Source organism: Euprymna scolopes, chromosome 26, assembly GCF_053919585.1.
Source record: "Euprymna scolopes isolate OS-2025 chromosome 26, ASM5391958v1, whole genome shotgun sequence".
Classification (NCBI taxonomy): domain Eukaryota; kingdom Metazoa; phylum Mollusca; class Cephalopoda; order Sepiida; family Sepiolidae; genus Euprymna; species Euprymna scolopes.
Window position 1 is genome coordinate 72,097,087 of NC_136507.1, and position 24,104 is coordinate 72,121,190.

Sequence of the window (24,104 nt, forward strand, 5' to 3'; positions counted from 1 at the left end):
GGAATATTTTAAAAATGAAAAATCATATTTTATGAATTGAGTTCATAATATATTTTTCCTTTTTGATTTCTTTTTATTATTATTAATTTTTTTTTTCTTTCCAAAATAAAATTAACTTGAAAGTGGGTAAACATTGAGATTCATGTCAGGAATAGATGTGAGAAATTTCAGCCTGTGATTGGTTAATTTGTATGGGTCAAGATAATTACTTGGCGCCTTTTTTGTAAACATCCATTTGTTTTTCAGTCTACAAAACATCCGGCAAGAGTGAGACTCCCCAAAAGTCGGCCCCAAGAAGAATGCCTTATCGAGAATGGAGCCGCAACAATTTCTTCATGTTATATCACCTAAATGTTTGGTGAAAATGGACTTGAAATCTCTACGAGCAGAGACACCTTTATATTGTGCCGAAGATATCCCATTTAGAGGCATCATTTGAACATTTTCATCATGTTTATATCACCTAAATATTTGAACTTTTCTCAATTCAAATAGGGTCCAAAGGGACTCGATTTATGCCTAATTAAAGGCACCAGAACTCTTGCCGAGAACACCATGAATTATCATGAACATTTTTGAAGAAAAACCACGCTACCACTCCAACAAAGGGAGTTAACTACTGGCTCCCAATTTGGGAGGCAAAACTTACCCACCGTTTTGCAAAGACTGTAACCTTTCTTTGATGTTATAACTGAATAAATTTGAGTTTAAAGGTATGGTTTTGTAATTATGGAATTATTTTTTCCTCTGCCAGGGAGTATTCAGTTTGTGGGATTAATTTCTCACACAGATTCTTCGAAAAGGCAATTAAAAGTTAGTTATAGTAGTCCATACTCCATCCCTGTGTATACGATGTCTTCTTCATCATTTTTTTTATTTTTTTTTATTTTTTATTATTTGACTCTGTGACTCCATCTTTTTTTTTTTAATTTAATTTAATTTAATTTTTTTTATTTGACTCTGTGACTCCATCATTTTTTTTTTTTTTTTTTTTTTACAGTCATCAACGGAGTCACAGATTTAAAGTTGGGTTATAAGCAATAATATATTTTTTTTTTCTTTGAAGATTATGGACGCGGTGAACATTTGGGAGCTAAAATCAATTTACTAATGAATACTAGTGATGGGACGATACCACTATTTTCCTAATTCCAATATAATATACGATTTTGTTCTCAATTCTTGATTCAATTACAATTACCGATTCCGATTCTTTTAAAAAAAAAAAGTTTTAATATAGAGTTGGTTTATTTAGGGGAGGGGGGGATTACTGCAGAACCCATGTAATTTGTGCACGTATCTTCACAAACTAAATACACTTTAAAATATACTGTAAAAATACACTTATTGGGATACTGGAAGTTTAAAATTAATAAATATCTATCATTCCAAAAAATTCATTCAGAAATATTTTGATAAAAAATACCACCATTTTAGCAATCTAACATTGTAACCTGCCCCTTTCCATCATAGAAGCCCTACACATTTGCGTGAACAATCAACCATCAATCAGTCTCGGTATGAAGGTGGAGAGGGTACGCTTAAGTGCTTTACAACGATTTTAATCGGCTTTTTCAAAAATTCACTAAACGCAACTTTTTAATTCATCACGCACCTGAAGACGACTCATGGTAGTTGAAAACGTTCGCGGCTATGGCAAATTTCTTTTTACGCTCAAACAGATCGTTCGAACATTCGACCGTCAAATGAAAAGACGATGTAGTGAAGCCAAGACTACTATTTCTCCATTACATGTCTCTTTCTCTCTAATCTTCCTGTAGGGGAATAAATAAGAGCACCGGATTACCGGTGTAGGGTAAGGAGTGAGGTCCCTTGAGAAAAGAAGAGAGTCCGTACACATGAGGCACGGACGCAAAAAGTTCTTCTCCAAAAAGACAATGTTGGACAGGCAGAGTACAACTCTAGAATACAGTCCTCACTCCTCCCGTAAACCCCACTATTGAAGTGAGTAATCTTTTTACCTTAATGTTCTGAATTGCAGTGTTGTCATGTTTTCATGTTTGTTAATAAATTCTTGTCGTTTATATTTGTTGTACGTTTAGTAATTATTAAAGCTGGTCGGTAGTTTTGGGACTTGGAAGAACCTAAACCCGTACCAACATTCCTTTTCCTCCTTCCTTCTTCCTTTCCTCAAAAATGTGACCAGAGAGGTTGTAGCCAATCAGGATGGAGAACAGTTCTGGTGGAAAAGACAAAAAGAGAGATACAAAAAGTGTTGGAAGCAAAAAAAGACGGAGACGCGAGTGGTTCCAGAGGCAGGGGACAAAAATGAAAATCACGAACTTTCTATAACCCGATACCACTTGTACGCTGAAATGAATATAAAACCGCTTCGTTTGGAAGTTCCTTTTTTTTCTTTATTATTATTCCCAGGTCGGTTTCTACTCCCGTCTTATTAATTTCGACGACTCCCCAAAAGGGGGACCCGCCGAAATGGTGATCTACCCAACAAGAATTACATTATGGTAACCGCCATAACGGATCGCAAGAGAAACAAACATGAATTAACCGTGCTGTTCAACGAAACACACATACTTAGATACATACATGTATACACACATACATATGGATGCATCACACACGTAACGTACATACATACACTCATGTATACATGCATAGATATATAGATAGATATACACACATATACATAAATACATAAATACACGCATAAATACGTATTTAACTTGGAAATCGTCTGCTGGCGCATGCGTTGAACAAACTTCCTGTTCCGTTTTCATAACCGGTTCTTTTTCAAAATGGCTTCAAAACATACCGATGTCTTAGAAAGGTGGCAATCAAATTGTGTATTATTATCACCAGATTTACTCCCATCTTCTTTTCGGAACGATTTAATTAGCTTTAAATATATCATTCAAGGTTAGTAAACTTAAATGTTCTAATGGCCGAAGCGAATGTCAGAAAAAAAAAATCATATATTGTCGCACACCACGTTGGAATCTTACGGCTGGATTCGTCTGTCATTCATTTACCACGATGACATTTTTTTTTTTTTTCTGTGAAGTAATAAATGAACGTTTTTCATAACTTAGTTTCTTATATGTATTTTAAAAATTTTGTACTAGTGCACTTATTGATCCGTGCTGAAATAATAACGTTATTTTAAAAAGCCATTCTTAACATGGGGAGGGGAGGGTGTTTTGTACCTATTCTGTACAATTGAATAAAAAAAAAAATAAAAAAAAAACTTTAATCAAACTTGGAAATACAATTTAAAGAAGAGCGCGGATCAGTAAGTGCATTAGCCCCCAAAATTTTATTCAACTGTTTGACATGTTAAAAGCATTGCAATATAAATTATAGACGTGTTTACTTTTGAAAAAATAATTTTGTTACATACGAGCTTTTGTTGAAAGAAATCACAGCCACCGAGATATAAGAAATTCATTCATTAATTGTAGACACCGCCAAAAATGGCCGAAAAATCAAGTTGTTGTTGTTGTTTTTTAAAACGAAATTACATTTATTAAAATCCATTATTTCTGAGTAACTTTTTTTTCCAGAAAGATAAAACCCTGAATTTTATCATATAGAAAACAGAATAATGTAAAACTTTTTCTACTATTTTTAATTAAATTTTAAATGTTAACACTTGGCGTTTTTTGTTTTGCACAAAAAATGTATATAAATAGTTTAAAAAAAAAGGTTTTTGAAAGAATTAATTTGTTTATTTCTTGTCTAAGATTTAGGGTAATTTTCTATGAGAATATACAAAAAATTATAAGTACCTGGATTTCAAATAATTCCACTTATTCATATAGGCAACCAGTTACTTCGAATCTATTTGATTGCTGTTTACATTTGTGCTTGATAAAAAGCAAACTTCGGAAGACCAAAAAGCCAAAAAAAAAAACTTATTTTTCAGTGACGAAAATTTCAATGTATTATTAACGCTGAGGCTGGCCAGTCAGTACCAGATGGGTGACCATTTGTATGAGCTTGGTTTTTAATGTGTGTGGGGGCCAGGCTCTCCAAAATGGGGAGGGGGTGCAATTTAAAGCAGAATAAAAAAAATTATTTCAGCGCGTTTGGTCCACCGTAGTCGAAAGGCGGCAAACGTTTCCAAACTTGATCGAAAAAAATGATGCTATTTTTAACACAAAGGGCACAATATTTATCGATTTTTTTTTTCTTTTTGTATCGATTCTTCAAAGCATGCCCTGTTTAATAATGGCCATGCATTATTCGGCTCGCTAAAAAGAAATTGTTAATTTATTTATCCAAGATTTTAAAATGGATTTTTTCGTATAAATATTTTTAAAAAATTTTTTGTTTTGCTTAACTTAAATTAATTATTTTACTTAACATATTCACCGAATTTCACACTTCAAAACTCAAAAGCGGGATAATTAAACACAATCGAAGTTTTGATATTCAGACATCAAAATAAGGTATGCAAACAAGTTTTTTGTTTTTTTAAATCTATAATCCCGTCCCTTACGACAACATAATGTTTTGTTCAGTTTCAGATGATTATTTTAAGCATATTTGGAACCCCCTCAAAACAAGGGGGGGGGGGGGTTGTAAGCAAAAAAATATATATAAATATTGTTTACGAAAAATAAGTGCACTGTTATAAAGTTTGTTCTTCTCTTCATGATCGCTGAAAATTTCGTATTGATTGGATAATTACCTAATTTTTGGTAGATTTTTAAAAAGACAGTCTGTCAAAAAGTACTTACCTGCCCCCCCCCCCCCAGTTTTGGCGGTGCCTAATTAATTGTTAAATTGTTACTTAGTTTCCACCTTTTTCTCTTAAACTGAAGACTTTAAAGTTTTCAAGTATGCTGAAAACGAATATCGCATTTAAATTTTACGCAAATGCGTAGTATTCCTGATATTAAGCAATGTAATTCCTTTTGTTATTTGTAGCAAAAATCTTAAGGTGGAAACCAAGTAAAAAAAAAAAAAATGTACCCATTTAATTTTTAATGAAAAACACGGATTTTGTTTATACACTTATACGGAATGTGTTCGGTTTCTCTGTAAAAGGAGGATTTGGGTCAAATTGTGACGTGTACAAACTAAACACTCCCTCTTCTAGTGTTGACTTTTTTTTTTTTGAAAGGGTATTGGGTTTGTTTTGAATGAATATCACATTTAAAATTGTCACCGGCAAGTAGCTTTCGTGCTTCTTCATTATTAAAGCGAAATTCGAAAATCGAAATGGTGATTTTCAAATAAATCAATGGTATCTACTTAATTGTCATGTCGTATTGTTGCAGTAATGAAAATATCCAAAAGATACAAAAACTGGTATGGTAGAAAATTAATTATTAATGAAAAGTTTTCGAAAACAATCAGCAAATATTGAGTTTTGCTTAATTCTGACTTGAGAAATGGGCTGGATGCTCTGAGATGGGGCCATTATAAAAGATTGACTCGGGAGTCAGTTAACACCTAGATGATGACAGATAACGTGTTGACTATGGTGAGTTGCTGAGCAAGCTCAGAAAGGAACCAACGACACCCGCAAGATCCCTTGTCCGCAACGTACCTTATTATCATGCCCAGACTTGGGATGGGGCATGTCCATCGGCAACCAACTGGTTAGAAATTAAATGCTCACCAAGGCACTGCTAGCACCCTACCACGTCACGTAACATAAATAGGCGCAATGTACGAAGCTATAAAGCACACAGGGAACAACACAGAACAGGGACAACGTCAGCACACCTCAGAACTCTATGGAATGAAGTGGTGTGTACCAACTAACCTCCTCCTTGGCCCAAGAATTAAATTTTCGACATTACACAAGACAAATATAAAATTGAGATGAGTTATTTCCCTTATCTCTTGAACTTAAAAAAAAAAAGGCCGAGAAAATTATGAACTCATAATTTCCCCCACAACTATGAATAAACCTGGTTTCTCATGTTCAATATTCTTAAATGTATATAATTTGGAATGAATCCTTTTAGTAAATCTTCAGAAGACATTCTGAAATGAATAAGGAGTGGGGGTTAAATTTTATTAGTATTGATGGGACGATTCCAATATTTTTCCTGATTCCAATACAATTACCAATTCCGATTCTTTATAAATCTCTAAATATTTCACTATAAAGTTATTTTTTCCTGATTACCGTGAAAACAAATGTTAAATGTGCAGATATTTTCTTAAATGTAAAAACACATGTGAGAGGAGTGAGCTGTAAATTTTAGCTTTACTTGTATTTTAAAATCAATAAATATTTATAATTTTATCATTATTATCAGGAATGGAAGATTTTGTTTTAAATTAAATCAAATAAATAAAAATAATTAAAGGAATCGTTTTTGGCATCGATAAATAGGTACAAATTTTTCCAATACCAATTCTGATACTCCTCAAAGTCACAATTTTTCCGATTCCTGATTCCGATCAATCCTCCCAACACTAGTTATTAGTATAAGTAATGTCAGTTCTTTAATATTAACCATGTTTTTATGTTACAGATTTACCATCCGATGACGATCCTCCTGACATCCGTTCTTTGATCTTAGAACTTTATACATGCTTAAATGATAAACAATTACTTCAAACTGCTAAAAAGGTAATAAATATTTCTTCAATTTTTATCCCGAGTGTTGTTTTTTGTTTTTTTTATACTCTTGTTCACCCCAAACAAAACACATTACCAATTTGACATGAGGGGCTATTTTTTGGAACCATGTCTATTGAGGACTAGGTAAGGCAACGTTTCACAAAGTGGGTGGTACTTTGATGGGGGGGGGCAGTAATTAAAAAGATCACGCACACACATATATGTAATAAATAAAAAAGTCTACTGTTTAAATCACTGTTGATATGGAATGCAAAATTCCAAATTTAATGATTTTGAAAACCAAAAACAAGTGCAAAATTTAATTTTAATAAACTTAAATTTTTAATTTTTTACGCACACACATACATATATATAAAAAGGCAAATATATATTGAGACAATTTTTATTTTTGTACCTTTTCTCCACGTTAAAAAACGACCCTGGTGTCTAACTCTGTCCCGTGGGGAGGCATAGTAAATAGGTATATATATATATATATATATATATATATATATATATAAATAGGCAAACTTTTTAATGCTAAAGAAAACACATTTTATCATACAACATTTGAAAGCACGTGCGATACCTTGCCCTTATCAGCCACCAACCAAGGTGATAAGTTTTGAACTGTGTTTATAAGACGATCAGAGGAAACTTTCAGATTGCTGCCCATGATTCCTATTTTTGTAAGAGACAAAATGATTTAGTGTTCTAGAAATCTACGACATCGAACCTCAATAGGAATCACATTGCATCTCCGGCCTTTTTCCACGCAGTCAGCACACAGTGTCTCATATCGGTTTTTCTTCCGGTTATATGAAAGTGTGTATGTAGGTTATATATATATATATATATATATATATATATATATATATATTTAATTATTTTTTTTTACTATAATAATTAAATACCTACAGACACTAGTGTTTCATCCTTTCGGGATTCTTCAGTGCAGGGTGTCACAATTACTACCAGTCGAACGATTCGAACCCCGCGACATGAGACATCTCTGGCTCGATTAGCGGAGGCCGTATCCATTCGGCTACCATTAATCGTGTGAAATAGCGTTGAATTTTAAACATTTTAATTTAAATGTTCATTACGTCAGACAGACAGTGATCAAATCGTTATACGACGATCTACGCATAAGAGCTAAATTGACCGACTTTTATTCAACAGAAAGTGCTCAACGATAAGAAACGTATTTCTTAAAGGGGCTGTCATAATTATTTTTTTTACTATAATAATTAAATACCTACAGACACTAGTGTTTCATCCTTTCGGGATTCTTCAGTGCAGGGTGTCACAATTACTACCAGTCGAACGATTCGAACCCCGCAACACGAGACATCTCTGGCTCGATTAGCGGAGGCCGTATCCATTCGGCGACCATTAATCGTGTGAAATAGCGTTGAATTTTAAACATTTTAATTTAAATGTTTATTACGTCAGACAGACAGTGATCAAATCGTTATACGACGATCTACGCATAAGAGCTAAATTGACCGACTTTTATTCAACAGAAAGTGCTCAACGATATATATATATATATATATATATATATATATATATTGTGTGTGCGTTTTGTAAGAATGTAATGATATAACTGAGAATGTATAGTGTGTGTGTATATATATATATATATATAGTCAGATCAAGTCATATGCTACTGGTACCATGTAACCCAGTACTACCTGCCTCATGGTCGGGTCACCGGCGACTAAACTGGTTCCCCCACCAGACTTGTTTGGTGAGGAGGGTGGCTAGTCTCCCTGAAAAATTAAAAACAAGACCTTCCAAAGGGTGAATGAACCCTTTTTCGGGGTCAACGGCCAACTAGCACCGTGTATATTTGTGTGTGTGTGTATATATATATATATATATATATATATATATATATGTGTGCCTATTGCTTTCTGAGACGAAATGCACCTACATCGATTTCTGTTTTGGTTTTCTATTCTCTTTTGTAAAACTTAATTATGTTTTACAAAAACAAAACAAAATCAACTTCCCCTTCCCCACTCCTTTCTTTTTCATTCCCTACTTCCTGGTCCTGGGTATGACCTTAAACTATATCTGATGGTGAGGCCCCAGTTTGCGGGCTTTGGGGAGCATGGAGCCACCCTTTAATTGCCATTGCTCCCAGGTCCACTCTGACTCGGAGTGGTAGTACCTGTTAGGGTCCCAACTAGTGGTGGGATGATTAATCGGAATTGTTAATCGTAAGAATCGTGTATTTTGGGAGGTATCGGAATCGCATCGTTAAAAAATATCTTAATTTTCCGATTCCTTCATTACGATTCTTTTAGTCTGATGTTGAAAAAAAGAAAAAAATTTCCTGATATTTCTAACCGCAAGAGAGAAATGTAGCATGTTATAAAAAGAAACCAAAGAAATTCATTATTAACAGGGCAATGCTTAGTGCCCCTCCCTTACAAGGTTCATTCATTCAGATCTATTGTAATCAAAACTACAAAAGAGTTAACTTGGAAAGAAGTATGCAGGGCTCTACATTGCGAGTAAAAATAAAAAAAACGCTTATCTTTTTGGCGATTGTTTTTTTTTTTTTTACTGATAAATCTTCTAATACTGAATGAAAATGCTTTTTCAACTTATATTTTCTTAAAATAAAACGAACAAAGTCAAATTATTTAAACAGTAAACGATTTAATAGAACAATGCACTTTTTTTCTTTTTTTAAAAGAAGGCTTTTGAAAGAAATATCTCTAAAATGAAATTGATCACGTATTATTTCGCAAAGTTTTGACAGTTGTTGGCTTCTTTTGAAGTTTCAAAAAAATCGACCCCATACCTATCTCTTCCAAACCTAAAGTTATTAAATAACCCCTTCGTTAATTCAAGGGTAATTAATTCAATTCAGTCAAGTTTTTTTTTTAATTTCATTGAAATAAAATCCATTTTTTAAATTTTTTTCTCCAGAAAGATAAAATCCTGAATTTGATTATATTAAAAGCAGAATAATATAATCTTTTTTCTAGAATTTTAAATTGAAAATTAAGTGTTTTGCGCAGTTTTTTGCCGAACGAAAAAGAAATTAATATATATATTTTTAAAAGGTTTTTTTTTTATTTTTTTTATTTTTTATTTTTTATTACATTTTCACCCCAAACAAGGCACATTGCCACTTTGGTGTAGGGGGCTACTATCAGGGGAAACATCTACTGGGGTACTATGTAGGGATTAGGGCAGCGAGATGTTGGTTCACGTTGCACTTGAAATGCATGTCAGTACAGTTGGGGAAGCAGTGACCTGGAATAGAATTCCAAAGTCTAGCAGTTCTGGGGAAGAAACTACTGGAGTAGAAAGATCTTTTACATCTAGGGATCTCTACAGTGTGGGGGTGGGATTTTGCAGCTTGTTGAGTCTGTCGAGGGTGTTCACGTCGTGGGGGCACAAGTGCTTGCAGTTCTTCAGAGCATTCACCATTATAATACTTGTAGAACAGGCAGAGGGATGCAACATTTCGACGATGGGACAGAGGCTGAAGTTTAGATGCCAGTTTAGGGCTTATCAGATTTGCGACTCTCTTTTAAACCCTGTCAAGGAGCGAGAGACTAGTAGCCGATGCACCGGCCCAAATATGACAGCAATACTCCATACATGGGCGAATAGTGGCCTTATAGAGGTACAGGATACTTTCGGGTGTTAGAAGTTTTCTAGCACGGTAGAGAGAGCCCACCTTCCTTGCAGCGGCCCTGGCAATGCCCTCGATGTAATTGTTCCAACTCATGTTTCCTGTGAACGTTAGGCCAAGGAGCTTGAGAGACGTACTCTCAGATAAAGAGTCGTTGGCCATTGCTATAGGTGGTAGAGAAGGTTTCTTGTAATTATTGAATGAAACCAGTTTTGTCTTGGTGGCATTGAACGTTATCATCCATTTTTGTCCCCATTCCACTACTGATTGGAGGTCATCCTCTAGTGTTTCTGCCATTACTTTAGATATATGTTCATTTGTTTTCCTGTCGTGCCTGCTATAGAGTGTGGTGTCATCAGCATATATACCCATCTCAGAGGCAATTTTGTCGGGGAGGTCATTTATGAATATCAGGAACAGCAGAGGTCCAAGGATAGATCCCTGGGGCACTCCCGCATTTATATCATATTGTTTAGAAGTAATTTTTATGTCTAAATAATATTTACGATTAATTAAATAATTTCATTTTAAAAAGTATTTATAAATAGAATTTTACTTAAGACTTATAGTTTAGCAATATTGAACCGCATCAACCACGTGTTAATTGAACACAGTCAACCAAAACAAAAATTCAAAAGAAAATGCATATTTGCATTTCATTATGTAAACTTTTATACATTGGTTTCAAAAATTAAATTCTATAAGTTTTTTTGTTAACTACCGGTTGGTACAATTTACCGCCCCATCCCTTTATATTTTTTTCTTTTTGTCTTTTTTAGCGGATTTTTTTGTTTCTTTTTTTTTTTTTTACACAGTGATCACCACTTATCAAGGCCCGGAAGCCACTCAGGGATAAGGGTTATTGCAAGTACATTACGTTAGTGTGGAGATTTGATGAAGTGTTTAAGAAAGAAGCTTTGTTTATGGAATCCGCATTTTGATTTAGGCACAGATATAGAGTGGGGGAAATTTTTCACAGTGGATTCAGCTAGACGGGTGTTTTTCGTGAAAGATTGGCTAGGGGGGACCAGGGATTGGAGTTCAGACGAGCACCTGCCATAGAAATAATGATAAAACAAGGATAGGCTCGCAACGTCTCTTCTGTGGGAGAGAGGTTGCAGGGTAGAGAAAAGAGCATCCCCCACTAAACCACGAAGACTATTTTGTACTCTGTCAAGGCATGATAGGCTGTTTTTGGCAGCTCCTGCCCAGATATGGCAACAGTATTCCATCCTTGGACATACTTGGCTTTTATATAGATAGAGAATTGCATCAGTAGTGAGATATCTTCTGGAGCGGTAGAAGGATCCCACCATCTTTCCAGCGACTTTGGCAACAGACTTGATGTACGTGTTCCATTTCAGATCAGGAGTAATGGTCAAACCCAGAAGCTTGTCAAAACACGCGGCCTCACCCAGACGAGAGCCATCCATCACAATTGATGCCAGCTGGGGATCAGAGCGTTGATGATGTAAGGATAGGAGTTTGGTTTTGGATGCATTAAAGGTAACCAGCCACATCTTCCCCCACTGAACCACACGCTCGAGATCAGAGGAGAGAGAATCAGAGAGAACTTTGTCATTTACAGCCTTTGATGTGTTGCCGTTGATGGTCATGTCATCAGCATAGATGTCAACGAATGATTTAAGTATGTGTTTAGGGAGGTCATTGATGTAGATCAGGAAGAGAGTTGGGCCCAGGATTGACCCCTGAGGGACTCCAGCATTTATATTGCAGGCCTCCGATTTTTGTCCATCTACCACTACTCTTATGAGCCTATCGGAGAGAAATGATTTAATGATTGAGAAAACATTTCCAGTTATACCGTAGCTGGAAATCTTGTGAAGTAGACCCTTATGCCATACCTTGTCGAAGGCCTTTGATATGTCAAGAGCAATTGCCCTAGAAAGGAAGCCTTTGTCAAGAGATTCACTAATCCTGTGGGATATAACCGTCAGCACATCTGCGGTAGATCTTGCAGAGCGGAAACCATATTGTGTGTCACTAAGAAGGTTATTTCTGCTGAGGTGGTTGACTACTTCTTTATTTAATATGGATTCCAGCAACTTACTCATAAGACACAGGAGACTTATTGGTCTGTACTGAGAGGGAGAGGACTTATCACCTGAATTCTTAAATACAGGGCAAACTGATGAGGTCTTCCAGGGGGTCGGAAAGCACTTCTCCTTAAGGCAGCGCTTAAATAGTTTCATAAGTATGGGAGTAAGTTCTGGTTGAATCTTTTCTAACACTATAATTGGGATGCCATCAGGGCCAGTTGCCTTACTAGAATCTAGGTTCTTGATTATCTTGGCGACCTCATGCACGGATATTTGTATGTTACCTAGCTTGTTCTGTGTTGTAGGAGGAAATATGGGGAGTTGATGGCCTTCGTCGCATAGGGTAGAATTAGCTGCAAAGTTCTTTGCAAATAGTTTTGCCCTGTCTGACACTGACGAGATGACCTCTGGTCCATTGATAATGGTTGGGATAGAACGCACAACGCCAAAGTCCAAAAAAAGTCTTCCATGGAAACTTTTTGAAGTTGATGAAGATGATGAGATGAAAGCCATTTGCAAAGTCTGTCAAATTAAAATATCGCGAGGAATAAAACCATCTAACATGACCACAACCAACATGTTAAAACATTTAATTATGAAGCATCCAAATAAATTGGAGGAGCAAAATAAAAAAGAAAAGGAACAAAAAATTACCAACTAGTCACTCAGAGCAGTTTTATTAGTGAGGGTCGAAATCGCAGTGTCTTTTTTTTTTTTTTTTGTCTACGTCACCATCTAGGTGTCATCAATTTTTTTAACCCTCCTTAACTTCAAAGAGTAAATACAATATATACAACTAAAAAAATAATTTTTAAAAATGCTGATTCTATTCATGAAAAATTCTTTTAACTAGAAATTAAAACTTAGGTAAAGATAGCTGACTGACAGCAACAGGAGCACTGGTTAACTACTGAACCACGTGGAAAGGTGTGGGGGGGGAGGAAAAAAGGGAAATTAAATGATGATAATAAATTATGATAATCGTCTTTGAAAGGCACTAAACTCCTAAAATTTACTTCTTTAAAATTTTAGGCGGCACTCCCCGGCGATTTTAAAGCACTCTCTCTCTCCAAAAAAAAAAAAAAAAAGATTTAATTTTTTAGTTTGGGAAAGATATATTTATTATAACCGAATTCTTGTATGAAGACTGGATCTTCTTTATTGGACATTAATTTGTGAGATAAGTAATTTTTCAATGTTTAATATGTTTTTAAAGTTTCAATTATCAATTACATTTTTTTAATTGCGTTTATTTTTCAATTTATTTTAAAAAAAACAGGTTTTTAAATGTATTTTTCAAGGTAACAAGCTTCGAAAGAAGTCTATTAAAAAAAAAATCACTTAATTTTTAATTTCGACAACCCTGAGAATTTAATTATTAAAAAAATATTGAAATGTGACATTTTTTTATTTAACATTTCTATTAGTTCAATTAATTTTCTTTCAATAATTCATTTCACTCAACAAACTTCACCATTTTTTTTTTTTTATCTTTTTCTGTAATTTTGGTAATTATGTTTGCTCAATTTTATCTATTTCATTTGTTTTTTATTGTGGTATCATTTTTATGTGTTCCTTTGATATACCCTATTTCAAAATTAGTTTGGCTAAACTTATTCTTCACGTTAGAAACAACGTGTAAAAGCAATGAAAAAGTAAGAAAAAATAATAGGTGTTAATTACTCCTTGTGAATTATGGAGGTCTGAAGAACTGCCGTCACAAATACAACTATCAATAGCCAAACAAAAAATCGTTTTTGAAATTCCTTTAATTGTAACTTTTCGCTATACCTACCTTCTATATATATAAATCTTTTTGGTATAAAACACAAAAACTTTCAATTAATGGTATTTCTCATATATGGTCATTAACTTTGGAAAGGTTATTTTGTATCTACGGCGCCATGTCACATGGTATATTGTTTTTTTTTTCATTACGCACGTTCATTTATAAATTATTAAATTAAATATTTATCTTTTTTATATTTAATTAGTATATATTTTCTTTCTCTTCCGCTATATTTTTTTTTATTTAATTCATTAAATCTGTTAATTATGAGGACCAAAATAATGAATCGTGTGTATTTATTCTCTAATTTTCTTGTTTTTGTTCTGTTATATAAATTCTATTTTATTTGTTTTTTCTCTGAAGGATAAATTCTATTTTCTTTGAGTTTTTTTTCTGTATTCCAATTAAGTAAAATAAATTTTCTCTAAAATAAATTTTGCTAAGTTTTCCGTTTAGTTTATTATATAATAATTTTATTCAAACCAAAACATGACGGTGTAGACATAAAATATCTCTTCCAAAGTTAGGGAACATATTTGGGAACTACCGACCATAAGTATAAAACTACCTGGTATATTTCAAAACAATAATTCCCTAGGAATCGGAATCGTACTTGGTATCGGAATCGTTAATCAATATTTTCCTGGAATCGGAATCGTATAAAAATTAGGAATCGTCCCAACACTAGTCCCAACTATGGGTTAAATAGGAAAAAAAATTATTCTTCAAAATCTGATCAGATTCCACTTGACCCTGTCGGCAGGGCATCAGAATATGCCGACTACCCTCCTGCAGAGAGTAGAAGTCCCTCAATGGGGCTACCTGTTGGCCATGGTAGCGACCCGTAACACGTTTAGGACGGGGTCCTGGTGGTTGAGACTTGGAGGTCAGGTTTTAGTACCCCCACTTCCCAACACACCACTTTGGCCCTTACTGGGCTAGACGGGCGGTCGGAGGGGCCTGATCCGATCAATCGGCTGGTCACCCCCACCATATATTGCCTACCCCATAAACATATCATTAACACAATATGCCTATCCCTTCCCCACAAATAACTATTTCCTAATATATGGTGGAAAGCGGTGGCTGAGGGTCAATCGACGAAGTGAAATATCTATGACATGGTTGCAAACCCTTTAAATTACTACGTATCCTAGAGTAACATCAAAGGAAAACAGGTGCTCATGAAAGATATCACGTAAATCGAGTATATCATCCTTGTTGAGTCTGAGCGAATGGGTTTCCCCCCAGGCACTTCCCATATAGGGCTCGGAGGTGGGTGGGGAGCAAAGATAATGAAAAAACAATCTTATTTTGATTATGGCTTTTATTACCCCCAAAAAACCCCCAAAAAAGAAGCTTTTCAGATGTTTCCGACATTTCAAGTTCAGAGGATGAACAGAAATGCTCAATCAAAGAAAACTCAATATTTTTAGTAATGGAAACACTTGAAAAAAATTAAATAAATAAAATTTCACCTTTTACAATGGAAAAAAATTTCTCTTAAAAAATAAAACCCAAAATGATAAAACGACTACAAAATAACACCATACTTATTGAATTGAAGCAAAAAACACAAACTAAAGAAATTCTCAAATGGCAAACCTTTAACAATATCAAAATTAAAATTTATCCCCACCCATACCTAAACTCCTCAAAAGGAGTCATTAGATGCAGCGAACTATCAAATAGCTCGACTGAGGAAATTTTATCTAATCCATCATCCCAAAGTGTTACAGAAGTAAAAAGAATAAGAATAAAACGAAATGGAGAAACTATATTGACAAATGCATATATACTCTCCTTTGACTCCACAAGTCCCCCAAGTGAGATTAAAATTGGATACCTAAAAGTGAATGTTGAAAAATACATCCCAAACCCTCTAAGGTGCTACAATTGTCAACAATTTGGACATCACCGATCCAAATGCACCAAATCATCAATCTGGGTAAGATGTGGTGAAAACTCAAAACATAGTGACTGCAAAAAAGACCCCAAATGCTCAAACTGTAGTGAAAACCATTCAGCTGACTTCAAAGGATGCAAAACATGGCTAAAAGAAAAAGAAATAACAACAATAAAATACACAAAAAATATAACCTTCTTGGAAGCCAGGAAAATTATGAACGCAAGATACTCGGAAGTAACCAAGAATGGTAAAATAAACACAAATCAAAGTTGTCAAAGCTATACAAAAAATTCTCCAGAAATAAAACCTGAAGAACTATCTCAATTGATAAAAGAGATGAAAGACCTAATGAAAGAAATTAAAACACTAATCCTGAACTCTGGAAATAATCAGTCTACAAAAGAGAGTGCAACAAAAAAAAAACAGAACCAAAAAACTCAAATCAAACAAAGAAAAAGAAAAAACTCACCAAATGAAAACAACCCAAACCAAATGAAACAACACCATCACCCAATAAAACGAAAACTAAAGAAAAAACAAACAAACCAAGATCTAGATCCCAATCAACCTCAAGAGGAGGAAACAAAATAGGAACACTGGAGGTAGAAGACAAAACACCCCCAGACAAATAAAATGACAAACCACAATAAAAAAAAAAAACTCAAACTATCATTGAATGGGACTGCCGAGGACCTAAGGCAAACATAAAGATAACTAAACCCAAAACACCCAAATAACAAACTAAAATACAAAACATGACACACAAAATCATACCGGATAGAAATGAAACAAATAATATAATCCAGTGGAATTGTCATGGTCTAAAGGCAAACCTAAATGCGCTCACTATTCTACTCGATAACTTACTTCCAGTAGTAGTCTGTTTCCAAGAAACCTTTATGAAATCGGATGACAATATAAAAATTAAAAATTACAATCAGTATAACTATATACACAATACTGGACTCAGAGCCTGTGGAGGCAAATCAATCCTTATTAGAAATGACATACCAAAGTCAAATACAACTTAATACTAAACTACAGGCTACTGCAATAAAAGTAACACTCCACAAAACCATCAACATTTGCTCACTATACATACCCCCCCCATGAAAGCATCTCAGATACAGATCTGAGCAAACTAATACAGCAACTTCCAAAGCCATACATCATTATGGGAGACTTAAACAGCCATAATAAGATATGGGGAAGTGAAAAAACAAGCAAAAGGGGAAAATTTATAGAAAATATAATAAACAACGAAAATCTATACCTCTTTAATGATAAAACACACACTTATTTACAGCCAGGAACTGGTACATTCACATCAATTGATTTAACATTGTGTGATCCAATACTTGCCTTGGATTTGAAATGGAATGTACTAGAAGAGCCATATGGAAGTGACCACTTTCCCATTACACTTGAAAACAATGATCCAATGCCAGAAAACAAAATACCCCAATGGAACTTACAGAAGGCTGATTGGAAAAAATTCCAAAATTTATGCCGGACTAAATTAACATCGGATAATAACCCAAACTAAAATAATATCACACATTTTACTAATACACTGTATAATATTGTGGAGGAATGTATTTCAAAAACCTCTACCTCCCCAAAACATAAGAAACCCTGGTTTGACGAAAAATGCAAAGTAGTGATCAGAACTCGTCAAGCTATGCTAAGGAAATTCCAAAAAGAACCAACTAAAGAAAATCTCGATAAATATAAAAACAGTAGAGCTAAAGCTCGTAAAACCATTAAGGAATCAAAGTGAACATCATGGAAAAACTATGTATCAAAAATAAATACAAAAAGTAAAAAGGTCTGGAACATGATCCGTAAAATCTCAGGGAAAAGTAACAGCAACCCTACTAAACACCTGATCTATAATAACCAGGAAATTACTAGCAAGAAAGAAATGGTAAATTGTCTTGCTGAAACTTTTGCAAAAAAAACTCCTCCTCCAAAAACTCTAACTAAAAATTCCAAATTATTAAGGAAAAAGCAGAAAAGGAAAAACTCCAGTTTCAGACAAATAATACAGAAAAATACAACTAGCCATTCTCTAAAAATGAATTGAAAGTATCCGTAGGCAAAGCTCATGACTTAGCTGTTGGCCCTGATCAAATCCATTATCAATTTATAAAACAACTTCCTGATACGTCTACAGATTACCTACTACAAATATTCAATGATATTTGGGGAAGTGGCAACGTCCCTGAAATATGGAGGCAGACCATAGTAATCCCTATACCTAAATCATCAAAGGACTCTACAAATCCCATGAATTACCGACCTATAGCACTCACTAGCTGTATTTCCAAAATAATTGAAAGAATGATTAACAGCAGATTAATATGGTACTTTGAGACAAATAATCTGATTATAGATTATCAGTCAGGATTTAGGAATGAAAGAAGCCCCATGGACCACCTGATCCGGCTAGAAACCTTCATCAGAGAAGCCTTTATCAAGAAAGAACATCTTACGGCAGTCTTTTTCGATATTGAAAAAGCATACGACTCTGCATGGAGGCATGGCATTATGAAAGATCTACAAGAGCTTGGAATAAAAGGCAGAATGCCCATTTTCATCGCAAATTTTATTAATAATAGACATAATGTACGATTAGGTGATACTCTATCCATCAGTAAAAAACAAGAAACGGGGGTACCACAAGGAAGCATCCTGTCTGTCACACTTTTTAGCATTAAAATAAATAAAATCGTCAAAAATATAAATGTAGGAACAGAATGTGCCCTCTATGTGGATGACTTCCTGATCTGTTATAGATCAAAATATATTACAAGAATAGAACGCCATTTACAACTGTGTCTAAACAAAATAAATGAATAGACAACAAAAAATGATTTTAAATTTTCAAAAGAAAAAACAAAAGCCATTCATTTCTGCCAAACCCGGAAAATGCACCATGACCCAATATTGAAACTGGATAATGAAATTATACCCATAGTTGATCAATATAAATATTTGGGCATCATCTTCGATAAAAAGCTAACATTCATTCCCCATATTAAATACCTCAAACAAAAATGCAACAAAGCCATCCAACTCTTAAAAGTAGTAGCTCACACAGACTGGGGTGCAAACAATGACTCAATAATTAAATTATACAGATCCCTTGTCATACTCAAGTTGGATTATGGATGCTATATCTATGGATCTGCAAGAAAGTCCTACATAAAGGAATTAGACACAATACATCACCAAGGACTAAGATTGGTTCTAGGAGCCTTCCCCACCTCCCCAGTGGAAAGTTTATATGTAGAAACAGATGACCCTCATTATCACTTAGAAGAGAAAAACTAGGACTACAATATTATACAAAATTGGCTTCATGTCCAACTAATCCTGCCTACAAATGTGTCTTCCACCCCTAATACAAAAACCTGTTTGATAGAAAAGAAAATTCTATAAAACCATTTAGCCTACGTATGGAAGAATCCATAAATAAAGCCCAGATAGATATTGCAACAATACACGAATCTGTAAAACCTAAATATCCCCCCTGGCTGACAAAACAACCAAAAATAATATCAGACCTAATTAAATACCCTAAAACAAAAACCAATCCAATCATCTATCAAGAAAAATTCCAAATAATTAAAGACAAGTATTCCAAACACTCAACAATTTATACAGACGGTTCAAAAGATGGAGATAATATTGGATGTGCAGCCATACACAATAAAACAATCCTAATCAAAAGATTACCAGACAAAGCATCGATCTACAGTGCTGAAGTATCAGCTATTGGTATGGCACCCAATTTTATAGAATCTTCTAAAGATAAACAATTCATTATCTGCTCAGATGCCAAATCAGTACTCTAAACACTGGAAAACAGGAAACCAACGAACCCAATAATCACGAAAACCCTAAATAGATTTGATGATATTCCTAATGATAAAAACATTCTCTTTTGTTGGATACCCAGTCATATCAACATAAAGGGTAATAATAGAACTGACAAAGCAGCAAAAACAGCATTAAATTTGACCATAACCAATGATAAGATCCTCCATACCGATTGAAAACAAATCATTAACAAATATATTAGAAACACATGGCAAGCGTCGTGGAACTTCTGCACTAGAAACAAGCTATACCAAATCCAGGAAACCATAGGAAAACAGAAACCAAACAAAAGAATGACCAGAAAGGAGGAAGTTATAATAACAAGACTCCAAATAGGTCATACCTCTATAACACACTCCTACCTACTCAAAAAAGAAGCCCCACTTTGCACATCCTGCCAGGAACCATACATAGTAAATCACATATTAAGAAGATGCGAAGACTTGAAAACAAAACGACTGAATCTATATAATGAAAAAACTGTAACAGACATATTCACTCATGTAGACCCGACTACTCTTCTCAAATATCTGAAGATAACAGGGTTACTCAACAAAATTAAAAAAAATATACCTTATCTAACTATATAAACATAGACACTGAACACCAGATACATACATAAAACTTATAACTATTAATGTATATAAAAGACTCTGGCATTAAATGACCACATAGGTTGATATGCCATAAAACCAATCAATCGACATAAAAAATGACTCGTGCGCCACCACCGAGAATCAAAACGTTTAGCTTATGATTTACATTTTCCTTTGATGCTAATGCCTGAGCTATGAAGACATGTTTGCTGTAAGGCTAAAAATTAAAGCAACCGGTAGCTATTTCGTTGCACATGCATATTCGTAATGCAGTCGTTTGATCTTCACCTGGCAAATTCCATTTTTCTAATTTTCACACTTTTGCACCGATTTTTTTTCGGCTAAAACCCAAATGTAAAGTTTCACATGGGTTCGAATATCCTATATATTAAGTTTCATGTCTGTAGACCAAAAACTGACAGGAGTTTGGTAAGCAAAATTTTGTAAACATATATATATGCATACATAAAAGAAAGAGGTTTGTGTTTATTAAAACCTTTTTATGCAAATATTGCGTTTAAAAGATTATGCAAATTAGCTAGATCTATTGCAGATGAATGCAATTCCATAACCCATATATAACAAAGTTGTATTTACTTTTTAAATAAATAGACAAAAAGTGTTTTTAATATGACACACAAAAAAAAAATTATGGGAGTATAGATATATATGCTCGTTTATATCTATATATAATAATTACATAAAATTTATGTCCGCATGATGTTGGTGAACTTCGAAGGAATCAACACTCCTATTGCAGCTTTAGATATTGGGTTGCAGTGCCTGTTCTTAATTTTGTAATTCTCATCTTTTAATTACATCCAACCGAAACTAACCTGGTTCTGATAAAAGCAATTGTCAGTGTTCCTTTTTAACAGTCAAGCTTGTGTACTATACCATTGTTTTTAAATATTTTGTTTATATGGTTGTTTTCATTTTGAAAAAAAAAAGAAGCTTACATGTGTTTATGAGGTAGAGGTCGCTAGCAGTCTATTTTAGAAGCTAAGGGGGCACCAGCCTGAAAAAGTTTGGGAAACCCTGATGTACATACATGAGCGAGATGCTTGTTCACATTACATTTAAACTTCTGCATGTTAGTATAGTCAGGGAAGCAGGGAGGGAATTCCAAAGTCTAACAATCCAAGGGAAGAAGCTATTAAAATAGAAGGCTTTTTCAGTATCTAGCGGCCTCTATGGTGAAGAGGTGGAATTTTGTTGTTAGACCGGTTTGTGGGAGGAGTACAAGTGCAATGAGTTCATCAGAACACATTCCATTAAAGTATTTGTAGAAAAGGTACGATTTAAGAGGGAGAGACTAGTGGTAAATGCATCCATCCAGATGTGGCTACAATATTCCATGCATGGGTGAACGATGGCTTCGTAGAGATACAGGATCCTCTTAGGTTTGAGGAAATCCGCCTTCTTTACAGCAACTTTTGTAGTGTCCTTAATGTATTTGCTTCAGTTAATATTTACAAATAGTAAAATAATTTTCTCAAAACTGTATCGAGGGATTTAAAAAAAGAAAAATCGAAAATATGTACTCTGTTTGTCTGTCTTGTTTCCCTTCTTGTTTGAAGGAGTCCTCTATTGTCCATATCTTTAAAAATATTGGTGATCGGTCTGACCCAACTAAATATCGTCCTGTTGGTCTTTGCACTGTTATCAGCAAAGTTTTTGAGAGGTTGGTCAACAACAACCTTGTTCATTTTCTGTAAAGTCTGAATCTCTTTAGTATGACTTTCATGATTTTTGTTTAACAGCTGATCTATTAATAGTTGTGACTGAACGTATCTGTCGGTTTATAGATAATTCAGGGAGTGGTAAGGTCATTTTGCTTGATTTTTTTATTCATAAAAAGGGCACAGGGATGCTCCATTTATGGTGATAGGACAGGGGTTGAAGTTTGGTTAATAGTGTGGGACCTAACATCTAGTGATTAGATGCATCAGATCAGATGTGGTGAATGCATGGGTGAATGATGGCTTTGTAGAGATACAGGATCCGCTCAGGCTTGAGGGAATCTGCCTTCTTTACAACTTTTGTAGTGTCCTTAATGTATTTGTTTCAGTTAATAAAATAATTTTATTTTTATTAAAATTCTACCTGATAATTTTCTGTAATTTTTTTAATGTGCACAAAAGTATATCAAATAATTTTTCTGTTACTTCACTCGTGTATTAATCAAAACAACCACCAAATTTTCCTAATATGATCTTTATTTTGTTTTTTATTATTTCATTGCGAAGAATGTTTAGAGTAGAAAAAAAAAATTTTTTGATCGGCTTGTCATAAAAATTTAAAGAACTCAGTATGTCACCATGTAAAAAAGATTGGAAACAACTACTCTAAAATATTAATTTTGGGGGCTTGTTTTATAATCCAGAAACATTTTTTTTTAAAATGGTCGAAAAACAAATGTATAACAAATAAATGTTCCTATTTACTTGCCTCCTCACGAGGGTAGTGTTAGACACAAGGTTAGTTTTTAATGTGGGAATAATCCAGCACCCCAAGAAGGGACACTCTCAATAGAAACAAAAATGAAAATTGTCTCGGTCATAAAGGATTTCTCCTCCACTGAACGAGGACAAAAAAGATGAAGTGTAGCATCAGAACAGATACTACACTGATCTTGGCCCAAAATGTTTTCAAAGGCAAGATAAGTTACTCTTCTACCTATCTGGAAAAGTTTTTAGTGGTTTTACTCGGTTTAAAATGTTTATATAGTGTTGAGCATTACGTGAAAACAAGAAAAATTGCCGCAAATTGACAACTAAATATTTAAAGTTCTTGAAAATGGCTTAAAAATAAAAACATGGCTGCCAGTTCCTCTTTTTATTCATTAAAACATTATTTTTTTAATGGAAAGTAATGCATTATGGAATTAATACCTACGTATGCATAATTTGATTATATAGATTAGAATGATCACAATATTTGTCATAAATAATGTCAGAATAAGATTGAGTCATATATTTTCTTTTCATTTCAGATTGTTGATGCATTGAAAGAAACTGGCAATTTCCAATCTACTACAACTTCTGCTTGCATTAAGGTTCTTGCTGGACTCTATCTCCGTTATCCAAGTCGACACCCGCTCAAAAGTATTTTAAGAAGGTAAATAAAGCAGTTGATCATAGTCGAGGGTGACCCAAATTCTCCCTTTTTTATTAGCTACTACATCATGGTTTAGGAAAGGTTGCCACCCCTTTAACAGGATTACTCCACTAATAAAAAGATCCTATCCCTAATAGAATATTTACTAACTTAAAAGTTGCTTATCAGAAACAATTAGTATTTTTATTGTACACTATAATTTTATTTCATGATAAATAAGCATAGAAACCAAATAGATTAATAGTGTAGGACCTAACATCTAGTTTATAATGTTCCCACATGAGAACAGTAATCAATGGGATAGTATCATAGTAATTGTTAGTATTGGAGATTTGATTAAGTGTCTTACTTAAGGGGGCGATTCATCAGCAATTTGTTTATGTTGGACTTGAAGGCATCCAAGTTGTAGTCAGGTGGGAAACAGGCAAATGCAGAGAAGAGAAAAGAGCATCCCCCACAAAGTCTATTTTGTACTCTGTCAAGGCAGGATAGGCTGTTTTTAGGAGCTCATGACCAGAT

At 34.2% G+C, this 24,104-nt stretch overlaps 1 protein-coding gene across 1 annotated transcript in view; it reads left to right on the forward strand.

Annotated features, from left to right (window-relative positions):
- The first annotated feature begins 2,701 nt into the window (after positions 1-2,701).
- The window catches only part of LOC145248170 (tRNA (32-2'-O)-methyltransferase regulator THADA-like), a 165,857-nt gene continuing 144,454 nt past the window's right edge, over positions 2,702-24,104 (forward strand). Inside the window, exons 1-3 of the mRNA XM_080110009.1 lie at positions 2,702-2,898; positions 6,477-6,574; positions 23,461-23,585. Of these exons, the coding sequence (XP_079966135.1) occupies positions 2,778-2,898; positions 6,477-6,574; positions 23,461-23,585 (344 nt within the window). The 5' untranslated portion in view covers positions 2,702-2,777. The remainder of the gene's footprint in view (positions 2,899-6,476; positions 6,575-23,460; positions 23,586-24,104) is intronic.